At 44.0% G+C, this 14,076-nt stretch overlaps 2 protein-coding genes across 6 annotated transcripts in view; both read left to right on the plus strand.

Moving 5' to 3' along the window:
- Positions 1 to 14,076, plus strand: part of LOC6496544 — a 122,228-nt gene that overhangs the window by 41,717 nt on the left and 66,435 nt on the right. The gene's annotated exons all lie outside the window — the stretch shown is intronic.
- LOC26514594 (axoneme-associated protein mst101(2)) lies at positions 748 to 10,297 on the plus strand. Of its 5 annotated transcripts, none has more exons than XM_014908544.3 (3): positions 4,920 to 5,262; positions 5,316 to 8,495; positions 8,550 to 10,297. In XM_014908544.3, exons 2-3 carry the CDS (start codon positions 5,749 to 5,751, stop codon positions 10,171 to 10,173), a joined length of 4,371 nt encoding a protein of 1,456 aa, XP_014764030.1. In that variant the 5' UTR covers positions 4,920 to 5,262; positions 5,316 to 5,748; the 3' UTR covers positions 10,174 to 10,297. The 5 variants fall into 5 exon arrangements, 4 of the variants coding, with proteins under 4 accessions (XP_014764030.1, XP_014764029.1, XP_032306971.1 ...); XM_014908543.3 differs by having other exon boundaries at positions 5,316 to 6,931; positions 6,992 to 10,297; XM_032451080.2 differs by having other exon boundaries at positions 5,316 to 6,931; positions 6,995 to 10,297.

A 14,076-nucleotide genomic window follows, 5' to 3' on the forward strand; every position in this document is an offset into this window, starting at 1 on the left:
TTCGCAGAGCAACTTCCTTTTCAGCGGAATGAAGGAGGAGAGGTATGCCGGAGTGGGTAGCAAGGTGGTGAAGCACAGGTGAGGAACATTGTCTTGCCGTTGCCGGGGGGCATGTGCCCCCAACTTGGCACTCCCGCATACTCTGGCCGCACTTCAGTTCCCAGCTCGCCCCGCTGACAGTTGACAGGTTTGCTAATTTGAAGCAGCCCGCCGAAAATGAAGTTACCGTCTGTCAGCGTCTTCCGTGCTGATGACGGCTTCCTCCTGCTCCCGCTCCTACTCCCACTCAATCCCGCAACCCGGCAACCCTTCCACCCCTGCCACACACTTCGAATTCGCACCTTTGGTTGCCACAGACGCGCTGCGGTCGCGCTTTTAACATTTAATTAAGTTGTGCTCGATTTTATGTTCGACAAAATTGTTTGTCTGCGCTCCGCCTATTGCGAAAGGGATGTGGCAAGTAGCAAGTGCCAAGTGGCAAATGGTATTTGGAGGGGTGTGCCGGTATTCCCTGTCGTGGTTGCGGCTTTGCTGCGCTGTTGTCATTTCTGAGGTTTGTGCAAAGATTGGAAAATTGTTTTCGGTAACAGGTAGAGTGTAAAGTGAGTTTTTGAATTATAGGTGGCAAGTAGGCAAAGTCCTTCGCGGAGACAGGACTCCCCGAAGGAGCTATTTAACAGCAATAGCTTAAGAGGAGACTGGAGTCTAACCTAGTGTACTTTTCGTTTCTAATTCGTAGATTTTCATTTTTAATATGGCTTTTATATGTGTACACCCTTTTCACACAATTTCGGCTCTAGCCACCCAAATTTCGGAACTAAATTTCGTCCTATTCCTTTTATGACTCACACGACCCGCTAAATTCCAAAAGTTTGGACCAAAATTGAATCTGTCGTTTCGTGGGGGCTTGAAACGGGGACTGATTGACTCGAGAGTGTTATGTGCTCAAGACTTACCGGCAATGTGCTCACCCGGTTCTGCGGTCCCTCCACCCGGTACGTGGGTCTGGCCGTGCGACCCGTCACCGTGCTGGTCAAGTACCAGCTGCGGCACTTCAGCGAACCATCGCTGGAGATGAGTGGCGCCGTCTTCAAGAGGCAGCTGGCCGAGAGCCTGCGCGAGAAGAAGGCGGCCAAGCAGCGGAAGGAGGCCCAACGAGATGCCATCCGGATGAAGGACATGCTGTACAGTTGCATCGAACAGAGGACCAAGGTCCTGAGGGCGAGCATCGAGAGCATGTCGAAGGACGAGCAGGCGGCCATGGGCGGACTGATGAACTGCGTGATGGTCGGCATCAGGTCGGTCTGCATCAGGAGGGTCCTGATGAAGTTCTGCAAGGAGCAGATGATGAAGCGACGTTACGCCCAGTTGATCAAGGAGAAGAAGATCAGGTGTATAATGCAGCAGTGTGCGCAGGACGAACAGTTCTCGGCGGAAGAGGAGCAGCAGAAGAAGGAGGAGGCTCCAGGCGGGAATCTTGAAGTGGCATCCTTGAAGGAGAACAAAGTGGAGACCGATTGTCAAGTGTGCGAGGTTGCGGAAGAGATGAAGACGTATCTCAAGACAGCTGCTGAGATTTTGGAAAGGGAGTTGTACAAGGACCTCAAGCCACAGCCCGGAAACTTGGAAGAGAAATGCGAAGCTAAGGAGGCAGAAGAGAAGAAACCCGAAGAATCAACCCAAAAACAGGATAAAGATAGGCCTCCTGAAAATAATTGTTCACCTCCCAGAAGCAAGTATGAGGAGAAACTGAAGGAGTGCTTTGAAAACGAGTGGAAGGACATCTGCCAGGCTCAGAAGTACCTGAGTAGCAAAGAAAAGAAACAATTTCAGAGTATGGTGTCCTTCATTGAAGATATAATCAAAAAGTCCTGCCGCAAGAAGGTAATCAAAGAGATGTGTGAAGAAGCCTGGGGAGTACAAGAAGAGAAGAAAGATGAAAAAGGATATAAAAAGGAGGATGGCAAGAAAGAGAAGCAAAAAATAAGGAAGTTGTGGTGCAAAAACAATCCCGAAGCCAGGCTCAGACAACGCGTTCAAGAGAGATGGAATGAAGTCTGCCCCTATATCAAGGAACTGACCAAAGAGGATAATGTCGACTTTGGAGAAACAGCCGAAGATGTGAAGAAAATGATAAGGGATTCCTGTTTGAAGGAACAGCAAGTGGAAAGCCAGGAGATGCAACTAAAAGATGTGACCATAATAGCCAGAAAATGTGCGATTAAAGCTTTGAAGAAGAAATGCAAAGAATTCAACGAATCCCTGAAAAATGGACCCGGGCTGAAGCAAAACGAGGAGAACGAAAAGCTGCGAAAGCAATGTGCTGGGATCATAATGAATTCTTCCCAAATCCTTCAAGAAGAGAGTGCGGAGATGAATGCGAAACTTTCAATAAAAGAAGGGAAGCTGTTGAAGAAAGTAGCGGAGGCACGTCAGAAGCTTCATCCGAAAGAGTCAAGGAAAAAAAAAGAAGAGAAAATACAGCAAGAAAGAAGAGCAAACTATCAAAGTGTGATGAAGAAAGAAAGGGCAATTCTTCAAATGGAAGATCAAGAGGTGATAAGGAAAGAAGAGGAGGTACATCAGAATCTTACACTTAAAGAGCCAAGGAGAATAGAAGAGAAGAATGTACAGCAAGAAAGGAGAGAAAAGTATCAAAGTGGAATGAAGAAAGAATGTGAAAATCTTCAAACGGAAGACCAAGAAATCATAAAGAAGGAAGACGAGGAACACCAGAAGCTCATACAAGAAGAGCCAAGGAGAAGAGAAGAGAAGAAAGTGCAGCAAGAACATGATAAGCAAAAAGCAGAGATCAAGATGACAGGAAAGGATCAAAATTTAATGTTCGAATGCGAAATGAGGAAGCAAGGACAAGTAGAGATGGAGAAAGAAAATACAAATCTTCAAATGAAAGACCAAGCGATCGTAAAGAAAGAAGAGGAGGAACACCAGAACCTCATCCTTAAAGATCCAAGTAGAAGGGAGGACGATAAAGAGTGTGATATGAAGAAGCGAGGACAAATAAATATGGAGAAAGAAAGTTCAAATCTTCAAATGGAAGACCATGAGCTGATAAAGAAAGAAGAGGCGGAACACCAGAAGCTCATTCTTAAAGAATCAAGGAGAAGAGAGGAGGAGAAAGAATGTGAAATGAAGCAAGGACAAATAGAGGTGGAAAAAGAAAATGAAAATCTTCAAATGGAAGACCAAGAGCCGATAAAGAATGAAGAGGAGGAACATCCTATGGAAGCCCCTGAAGAACATGAGGAGCAAAGGAGAAAAGAAAAGGACAGCCAAAAAGAACTTGAAGAGCTTATGATAAGGACAAAGGTACAAAATATGCAAAAACTTAACGAAAATGACTTTAAGGAGTTAGCGAAAGAGGAACTAAAGTCAATAAACTCAAACTTTTATAAGATTTTAAGAGAAAACTATAATGGAAATCCTTTGAATGAAAAAAAACCAGAAAAAATAGGATTGCGAGTTAGATGCCAAAAGTTCGATCTTCAGGAAAAAGGCCAAGCTCTTCAAGCCAAGTCATCTAATACAAGGAACTCTCCTCTTCGAGTCCCTGCCATGCATATTTGTAATAAATTTAAGAAAAAATCTGAAGGAGATGGTTTCACCAACAAAAAGCAGAAGACTAATCCAAAGAAGACGGATGAAAAGAGGTCAGAAGATTCAGAAGAAGAAGATCAGAAACGAAAAGGACTTAAAGTGAAGAAAATGAAAAATAAGCATAATAAAGGACCAGAAAAAGGCTCTAAGGATTCTCCGAATAAGGTAACCCTTGCAAAGTGCAAGGGAACTGGCAAACCCGAAAAGGATAAGGCTGCCAAGGACTGTAAGTCTTCAAAAAAAGATAAGTCAAAAGGGAAAAAAGAGTCAAAGGAATGTCAAGAACGTGAAATATTCGGGCTTCGAGAGCTCAGCGAAGAAATGGCTCTTGAAAAAATATGCGAAAGAGCGGCTTGCGGAGAAAGTAAGCCCAAAGTGGAGTCGTTTAAGGATCTGTGCAAAAAGTATACGAAAAATAAGCCAGATGAGGCAGCCAAAAAGAAGGATAAAGGTAAGGATAGTATAGAAGAACAGTCCATAAACAAAAAGAAAAAAGAAGAGCCAAAGTGCCCGGAAGACGAGGAGCAGAAAAGAGTTTGTTCCCATAATTTGAAAGAACTCAGTGAAGAATTGTCTCTGGAAGAACGATGCAAAGAAGCCTCATGTAAAAAGAAAGGTAATGCTGTACAGGAACAGCTCGGGAATGTTAAGTCTACAAAGGACATCTGCAAAAAGTTTCAAAAAACTGAGAAGAAAGAAACTAAGGACGGGAAGTGTAAAGAGAAACCGAAACCTACTGATACAGTGATGCAAGATAAGTCTGAAGACCCCGAATCGTGGAAGGAATCCTTCAAAGAAGACATCAAGATTTGTCAAGAAATGGGTGTTAAAAAGAGCTGCGAGGACATGAAACTTCAAGGAGGAGACGTCGCTGGAATATCCTCAAAGACAATAGGAGATTCAACGGACGCAGGATCTTCTTCTGGCCAACCCAAAGCGGCTCTTGAAACGTTCAGTAACATGGGAGATTTTGAAGAAAGTATTCTACAATCGATTAACTTCAAGACAGACCAAGGGAAGAGCTGCACTCTCTGCCAAATAGAGGATGGAGACTCCACGCGCTTGATGTTGATTCAGTCGCAAGGATCTGGCGGGAATCCTGAAGTAACCGAATACGTGCTTGGTTCCATAAAGGACACGGGGGCGGACGAGTTGTCCCTGAAATGTGCGGAATTGAACAAAAAGCTATCAAATTTGAAACAACTTTTTGAAAAACCATCCATCAAAAATGAAAACTCAAATGCAAGAATTGTAAAAAAAAAAGATCAGGATAAAAAGGATCAGGATTAAACATATCCAGTTAGTAAGGCCGTGGTAGAAATCGAAGCTAAAAATCAAGATTTAGAAGAGGCTCAAGGATGGGAAAATATCTGTTTATTTTGCGGAAGGAGATTGTCGGAATAAGCCCGGAACTCCACCAATGAGGAACACTTCAAGGAAGAAAGCTGCCGTCACCGCTGCCATCTTTTCTAGAAGACTATAACGACCGATTATCGCGACAGAACTATAACGACAGGAATAGCTTTAACGTGGGGATTGTTCTGAGTAGTTATGAAGCAATCCAGCAAGATGACAACTTTGGCCCAGAAAATGGCAACGATCGTCAAGACCGCTAGACGCTAGTTGGTGCAGTTTAGCTTCCGGGTAATTTTCGTATTTTGAATAAGTTCTATTGAAGTCGATCGATTTGGGTATAGCGTTCCATATCGCACAGGCACCATGGACTGCATCAACTGGATGCCAGTTGTCTCGACGCTCGCTGCCATCGTCTGGGCCGTCCTGGTAGGTCATCATGTGATGTCGCTGTCGGTTATCGTTTGGTGTTCGGACTGATGATGTGTGTGGGCTGATGACGGAGAACCTTCTGATGCCAGGATACGGATACCTCACATCTCCCGCCCTGCCTGTCTGCCCGTCGACCTGTTTTGCTCCATTGCTTGAGATTGAATTCGGTTGTCATGTTGTCATGAGATTTCTATCATTTTGATTACTTTTATATTAAAATCTCCCGTAACTGCCCCCACGAAAACTTGGCCTTTTTGTTTTTGTTTTTAAGTGCAACCATCGAAATTGTTTGGCAATCGTAGCGCCCTGAAGGAATCACCCCCAGCCTTGGTGTCACCTCTCGGCATGCTCCGCCGGTGCATCGGCAGGCAGATGCAGTGTCTGCTGGCTTTTCCCCGACCTCCCCCTCTCATACAGGCCACCTCCTGTTGCCAGCGATACATATCGCGAGGGCCGTTCTTCGGTCCGAGCTTCTTTCAAGGTCAGATCAAGTGGATCGAGAAAAAGCGACCGCCCCTCGGTCCGCTGCAGTTTGACCCCCCGATGTCCTGCGACATCCTCTGCACGGATGTGAACGAGCCGGGTCCAAGCGGGGTTAGTAAGCAAGTCAGACAGGTCCAGCAGCGCGTATGCCTTGTCGGCCAAGTTCGTAGACTGAGTGACAAAGGACCTGCTGGTCCCAAAAAAGTCTCAGTCTGCATGTTTAGCCGAAAGGGTAAGCTGTACCACAAGGACAACGACAAGAAAACAATGGAAACCTGCCTGGACAAGCGGAACAAGTGCTTGTGCGACAAATGGCGGCCACGTCCCAGACCCAAAAAGCGCAAAAAGGAGAAGAACATAAGGAAGCGCTTGGAGGAACTAATGGAGGAGGGTCCAGAAAGATCTTTTGAAAACGAACATCTCAAGCTAACTGCCCCGAAAAATTCCAATGAAAGACATCCATCCAGGTCCCAGTCCGATGACAGCGATTCGTATTACGATTGTGAGGAGCCGAAGTTCACGATCAGTAATTTTATAAACATGCTCCGAGAAAAGTCCGAGGAGATTAAGGATCAACTGCGCGAGGGAAAACTGGCCGATCATCGAAGAAGAAACCAACAGGAAGATGAGCTTATTTTAAAATACAAGGACTTGTACGAAAAGGAAATGGCGAAAAAGGTCAGATCGTGTGATGGTTCGTCTGTTACGAATCCTCCACCTATACAGAAAGAACCACCTCAATCGGTGAGCAACCCAAACCTCGAAGAGCCCCCGAAGAGCCAAGCCTGTGAGACAGAAGAGCCAAGAGCTTGTGAGACAGAAGAGCCCAAATCGATCCTGAGGCCCACTTCACATCAATTCGAGACAAGAAAGCAGGTTAAATTAGACCAATTGGTTAATTACGTTAGGGAGAAGAACAAGGAAGCTATGAACAACCTAAAGGGATGTGACAAATTAATCAAGGAGTGCGAGTGCCAAGTTCAGGGACTGGCTTCCGCTCAAAATTCCAAAAAACCTGAGTGTCCTGAAGCAGCAAATAAAGAAGGTAAGCATCCCTATCCTAATTACGTAGTAAAATACGAACGTTATTGGCCAAAATCCAAAGCAGCGAATCATAAGCAGGAAAAGAATGAACCCTGTAACAACGATACTCCAAGGGCACAAATTTCCGACTCATCCAATAGTGAAAAATATAAAATCGATATGGCAGATTTCAAGGGAAAACTAGAGAGATGTGAGAGACTTCAGGTTCAGATAGCGGACATGGTATCCAAGTGCATCAGCCTGGTCATGGGAAACGTAGAGAAGGAGCCCCAAGCATCTTCCCCAAAGAAGAGTGCCAAGAAGGAAGATGATCATTCCTTCCGTTATCAGCGGAACTGCAATGAACCAATTCAGTCAACCGACGCTATTGGCACCACGAAAAGTTCCGACAAGAGACTCGGTGGCAAGGAGACCTCCATTCTAAAAAGCCCCGAAACGACTTCTTCCATCAAGAGGATCCACGCCAAGCTATATTCTTCTCAGAAGGTCGACAAACCTCCCTCACAATATCTGACGCAACAGGTCGATAATATAATCAGGCAGTGCGAGGACTTGAAAAATGAGTTCGAAATGAGGTTGCATTCGACCTTTTCGAAGAGTTCCGTACCAAACGCGGGTTCTAATAAAGCTTTCCGAAAACAAAGTCCTGTAGAAATGGAAATGAGAAGACGGTGCACATTGGACGCTTTGAAAAAGAAATGTGAAGACGCGGCAATAAAGAAAGAAGCGGGTAATGATGAAGAGGACGATGAAGTTGAAGTCTTGAGGAAGAAACAAGCCGAACTGAAAAAAAGACTGGAAAAAGCCAAGCTTAAAAAACAATGTGCTCTAATCCGTAAGGCGATCGAAGAGTCCGAAGACGACAATCTCCAAGGACCAAGTGAAGTGACATTTTTGGGAGAATGCAGAGCGGCACTCAAAAGTAGATTCGCAAGAGAGGATCAGAGAAGGAAATGGGCGGAAAGCTATTTAAGAGAAAAAATTGAAAAGATAAAAAGATTCGATCGCTCCCTTTCTTCGAAGAGGAGTCCCACGCAGCTCGGCTTTACCCAGAAATCTTCAATTGAACTTAAGAAGAATCAAGTAGATCCTGTGATGTCGAAGAAATGCGACGAAGAAGAGTTTATAAAGAAATCTGCTGAAGAAGACTTCAAAAAGAAAGTTGCCCAGAAAGACTTGAAGAAGAAATGCGCAGAGGAAGAGTTGAACAAGAAATGTGCCGAGGTAGAGTTGAAGGAGAAATGTGCCAAGGAAGAGTTGAAAAATGAATGTGCCAAAAAAGAGTTGAAGAAGACAGGTACCCGGGAAGAGTTGAAGAAGAAATGTGCAGAGGCAAAGTTGAAGAAGAAATGCGCTGAGGAAGAGTTGAAGAAGAAGTGTAGCGAGGAAGAGTTAAAAAAGAAATGTGCCGAGGAAGCTTTAAAGAAGAAATGCGCTAAGGAAGAATTGAAAAAGAAATGCGCAGAGGATGAGTTGAAAAGGAAATGCGCCGAAGAAAAGTTGAAGAAGAAATGCGCCGAGGACGAGTTGAAGAGGAAATGCGCCAAAGAAGAGTTGAAAAAGAAATGCGCTGAGGACGAGTTGAAGAAGAAATGCGCCGAGGAGAAGTTGAAAAAGAAATGCGCTGAGGACGAGTTGAAGAAGAAATGCGCCGAGGAAAAGTTGAAGAAGAAATGCGCCGAGGAAGCTTTGAAGAAGAAATGTAGCGAGGACGAGTTGAAGAAGAAGTGCGCTGAAGAAGAGTTGAAGAAGAAATGCTCGGAGGAAGATTTGAAAAAGAAATGTGCAGCAGACGAACGAAAAAGGAAAAATGAAGAGATGCAGTTGAGGTTAAAGTGCTTTGAAGCGAAACTAAAAAAGAAATGCGAAAAAATAAAGAATGATGAGCTGAAAGAGAAGAACACTGAAGAGAGCTTAAAAAACAAAGGTCGCGAAGAAGAACTTAAGAAAAAAGACAAAGAAAGTTCCCAAGAAAAACTAAAAACGAAATCTGCCAAAGACGAGAAAAAGAAGAGGGCAGAAGAGGAAAAAAAGAAACTCTACAAAGAAAAAGAAAATAATAAAAGCACCGAAAAAGACTTTAAAAAGAAATGTGACCAAGCAGCACTTAAAGAAAAATGCGCTGAAGAAGAATTGAAAAAGAAATGTGCCGAAGAAGAATTGAAAAAGGAATGTGAAGAAGAAGAAATGAAAAAGAAATGTGCAGAAGAAGAAATGAAAAAGAAATGTGCAGAAGAAGAATTGAAAGAGAAATGTGCAGAAGAAGAATTGAAAAAGAAATGTGCAAAAGAAGAACTGAAAAAGAAATGTGCAGAAGAAGAATTGAAAAATAAATGCGCAGAAGAGGAGAAAAAAAAGAAAAGAGCGGAAGAAGCACTGAAAAAGAAATGTGCCGAAGAAAAATTAAAAAAGAAATGCTCTGAAGAAATGAATAAGAAGAAACTTTCCGAAAAAGAGGTCAAAGAGAAATCTGACAAAGAGGAACTTAAGAAGAAAGGCAAAGAGGAAGACCTTAAGAAAGAATCAGAAGAAAAACCAAAGACCGCTGCACTAGGAATAAGAAACAAGGAAAATGATTGCAGTGAGATCTACAAAGATTCGCAAATTCAGGAGAATCGGTTGATGGGAGAACTGAAAAGATGGTGGGAGGAAGTTGACCGAAATACAAAGAATATCGGTGGCGTGCCGCTGAACGAACACGAAAGTGAGGAGATTCATAATTGGCTGAAGAGGCAAAAGGAGAAGGACACCCAGGCCGGCAAGGCCAAGCCAAGGTGCGCTGGTCCTAAGGACAAGGGCACCCTGAAGCTCCAGAGCCTGGACGGCATTTTTCTGACATCGGGCCTAACGAGCAACCGAGCGCCCTCGAGTCGCGGCCTGCTGGACGCCCTGTGCGATCCTTTGCCCAGGCTGAGAAAGAGGGTTCATCGAAACCCCTCCGGCTTCCCTCCTCTAACTGAAAATATCATTGGTTCTGGCTGTGGCCATGGCATCATACAACATCCCGAGCCTTGTCGGATTCCTTTGCTGGGGCCGAACATCTTTGTGCGCCAGATACTGCCACGTCTGAAGCCGCTGAGTATTAACGGCAACCTGAGGGTTTACTGGCTCGACGCGATGTTCTCGTCGACCACATTTAGCAGGAGAGGCTACACCAGGGACGAATCAGGTAGATATTCGTCCTTGGTGTGGCCCTATGCTACATTTGGTGGCACGAACTCCGACGACGAGTCTCAGAAATAATTCAAAAGTGCTTCGAACAACGCTCATTGCCAACGTCAAAAATTGCATTGTTTTACCTCAAAAAATGGAAACAAAAACACTTAAATTTAAATTAAAACTAAATAAAAGATATATTTTGTGGTAATCGTACAAGATTTTCCTTCTCATGTCTATTGGAAAATGTTATGAACTGAATATATTTTGATTCAGTATTTGCTCAAGAGTATATCCCAGGTATGAACTGGCAATGCAAACAATAGGACATCTCACAATATTGATGGCTCTGTTTTATTGATGAAATAATGAATATACATACCTCCTCGTCTGTCATTGCCTCGGTTATGTATTTTCCAAAACGATAACGAAACTTATCGGGCATCGGAGAGCAAACAAGCTTGAGGTGATGGTCTTGTATTTGATCAGGGACATCAGACATGGCAAGGATATGGAGGGGAGACTGCGGTGGGGCAGCCATTCCTTATTTGGTTTTCATTTCGTATTGATTCCGAGTTAGCCTTTGCTTTCATATTGGCAAAGCAAATTTACAGATGCCCCATGCCCCATGCCCGATGCCCAATGGCCGATGCCATGGCTCCGAGTCGCCCCCGGCTGGCCTTCATCAACAGCCATCCGTTTAAATTATTAACGTATGAGTAATTTTTATGACATATAAACAAAAGTCTGAGCTGGGGCCATGGCTGACTGGTTCCTTGGTTGTTGTTTCAGTTTCTGCTACAGCTATAGCTACAGCTCCAGCTCCAGCTTCTGTTGTTTGTCATGTGTCGATCGCCGCTGTCTCTTTTCGGGTTCCTATTTCCACATTTTCACATTTCCACCCAATATTTTCCAGGCCAGGATCGAAGAGTGGGGGCCTGGGCCTGGGCCTGCCACCGGGGTCGGGGTCGGGTCCCGTGTGGCACATTCGGGTGTTGTTTTTGTGTGCGGCAAATGAGATGTGTGTAATTAAGTTCGGGCTCACAGCACAGCAGACTCTTATTTTTCGATAGCTATCAGAGCTGCCTGGGGAATTCAAGCCGAAAATGGGTTTGATAAGTAGATTCTGGCTTTGGTTGGCCAAAACAGATTGTTGCTTTTATAAAGCCATTCCATAACATACACACTATATATTCAGGGGTTGATTGAACTATGCAATATGCCTTTCACTGAATACCAACTTTAAAAACCTAAAAAATTAACCAAGTATGCCTGAAAACTTGCTCTTTAGTACAAAGCACATTCCTGACAATTCAACAACTTTAATTAACACTTTTTTCCACATTTTTCTTGTCTATTTTTAGGTAAGTACCTAGAAGGAGCAAGCTCAATCACTAATCACGGAATAGAGATGCCCACAAAAACCGCAAAACTTTCGGTCAAAGCTTGTGCCTTTAATTTGAAAACTTTGGCATATCCAAAAATAAAATTTATATGTATGTATGTATAGTCCAGTTCAGTCCACACAAAAACCATGGCCCAAACAATTCGAACACTGCATTCCACGCAATGAGAGGGGCCAAAAATCAAAGCATACTTTCCAGCGTGCCCGACACAACCGCTAAAGTGGCCAGTCAGTCGAGTCAGCCGGATAGCCTTAGCCGTAGTAGCTGCCCGTCCGCCCGGCCAACCGTACCATTCCGTAGCCAACCCGGCCAGCGACATAGTTTAAACAAAGTTTTTTGTTCGAAAGCGTAGAACGTGCAGCGTAGAAAATAAAACAAACAAAAAAATAAAAAAAAAAATAACAAACAAAAAAATAATCATAAAACAAGAAAGGAAAGCTAACTTCGGGCGGAGCCGAAATTGATATACCCTTGCAGTTCAGTCGCAGTCCGCTAGGTGGCGCCACGCATCTTATATTATTAGATATATAGCGGATCGTATATAGTCGGCCGATCCTTATGAAATTTGGCATATCGAATTATTTTGCCAAAAGAATAATCTGTACCAAATCCCATCTTTCTAACTTAAAAAACACCAAAGTTATGCCAATTTCGATCGTTCTATGACAGCTATAGGATATAGTCGGCCGATCCTTATCAAATTTTGCACACAAGATATTTTGGTCAAATATAACATGTGTGGAAAGTCCCAACCCTCTAACTTAAAAAACACCAAAGTTATGGCATTTCCGATCAATCAGTTATATGGCAGCTATAGGATATAGTCGACCGATCCCGGCCGTTCCGACTTATATACTGCCTGCAAAGGAAAGAAGGGTGTGTGCAAAGTTTCAACTCGATAGCTTTAAAACTGAGAGACTAGTTTGCGTAGAAACGGACAGACGGACAGACGGACATGCTCATATCGACTCAGGAGGTGATCCTGATCAAGAATATATATACTTTATAGGGTCGGAGATGTCTCCTTCTCTGCGTTGCACACTTTTGACCAAAATTATAATACCCTCTGCAAGGGTATAAAAAAGAAGGAGCAGTATCCACTACTATAACATTAAAACAGAAAAATAATTGCAAAAATTTCTCAAAACTTTTTCAACTTTCTCTGCTAGCTGTTGGCTTGACTTTCTTTTTTTTTTCTCGGGCCTCTCCTCTTTTTTTCTATTTCTGGCTTGCTTTTTGTATGACGCACTTTGAATAGCCGGAATTGCGAAATTTGGTTGCCATTTGCCACGCCTCAATGGCGGAACTTTAAGACGCCCCCTGCCGACGTCGCTCATTACAACTAATAATGTTAATAATCATTAAAGAGTGGAATTTGGAAATAATTCGTTTCCATCACAGCCAGCCGCAGGGAGAGTTTCCATTTCCCAGATTCCTGCTTCCAATTCCCCCAAGATTTTATTCTTGGGGCGCCGCTTTCTTCTTGGGCCGCCGTGTGGCACTCAAATTGCAAAAATTAAAATACTTTTCCAAACTAATTAAAATTGTGTTGGATACTTCGGGGCCAGCAATCCGGAACGGTCTGTCGTCCCTTTTTCCATGTCCGTAAGCTAAGCCTTTCGGGACACCTTTTCCGTCCCAGTCCCCAGTTTCCTCCTCTCGGCCAAAAAGAAAGAAAATTAGCCAGGCAACCGAATCCTTCGACGTCCATCGCATCGATTATTGTGGCTTGTTTAATGGGCGGCCTCGGCCATTCTCTCGATTTCCGTTGAAAACTTTTGCCATTTTTCTCTCGTGTTTCCATTTGGCAAGGAGCGGGCAGCTCAATTGCAGATTCTGTGGTCTTCCCGATGTCTGAGCAGAATTAAAGCTTGGCGGTCGGCTGGTGAAACCCAATTATCCATCAGCTGACAGCGGGTTTTCACATCACTTGGCCGGATCCAAAAATACGAGAAGAGTCTCCCCAGTGGATTGTCGCCTTGTTGCCACAACGGCTTACCATATACGGAGGATGTTTTCTAGGCCCGCCCTGTTGTCACACTCGCAGCATGCATTAAACTTTATGAACAGACTGCGGGGGAGACTGGGAGGAGGAAGATAGTGGACTGGGAGGCTCCACATCTGAGCCACCATCAAACATCAAACGCGTTAAGCAACTCGAAAGCTCAGCCGAGTGCATGAAATGCGTCGCTTGCCCCGCACTAGGACGCCATTCAACACGCCACGACTTTTGCAGCCAAAGCAAATCAAAAGGAAATAATGGCGCACTGGCATGGCAAACATTGAAGGCGGGGGGAGGGGAAAGGGAGCAATACACTTGAAAAAAATACAAGGCAGATCCTTAAGACTTGACAAGACTAAGCATGAATCTCAATTTGTTATGTTTGATTTTGAGAAGTTTTTTTATATGAAAGATAATTTCCAATAAAATAATACCTATTTTACCCCTTAGTTTCTCTCAGTGCAGGCACACTCGCTAACTAAATGGCGCGCACGAAGTGCTCACATGCACCTGCCGGAGCTCAGTCGGAGCCTCTCTCCCCTGGCTCTGTTGGTGTACGGATGCCTCGACTCCTGAGCCCTG

This window comes from Drosophila ananassae, chromosome 3L, assembly GCF_017639315.1.
Source record: "Drosophila ananassae strain 14024-0371.13 chromosome 3L, ASM1763931v2, whole genome shotgun sequence".
Taxonomy (NCBI): domain Eukaryota; kingdom Metazoa; phylum Arthropoda; class Insecta; order Diptera; family Drosophilidae; genus Drosophila; species Drosophila ananassae.

Coding starts and splice junctions, on each gene's coding strand:
- LOC26514594 (XM_044715547.1), top strand. CDS start 5,749: ATGCTCCGCCGGTGCATCGGCAGGCAGATGCAGTGTCTGCTGGCTTTT.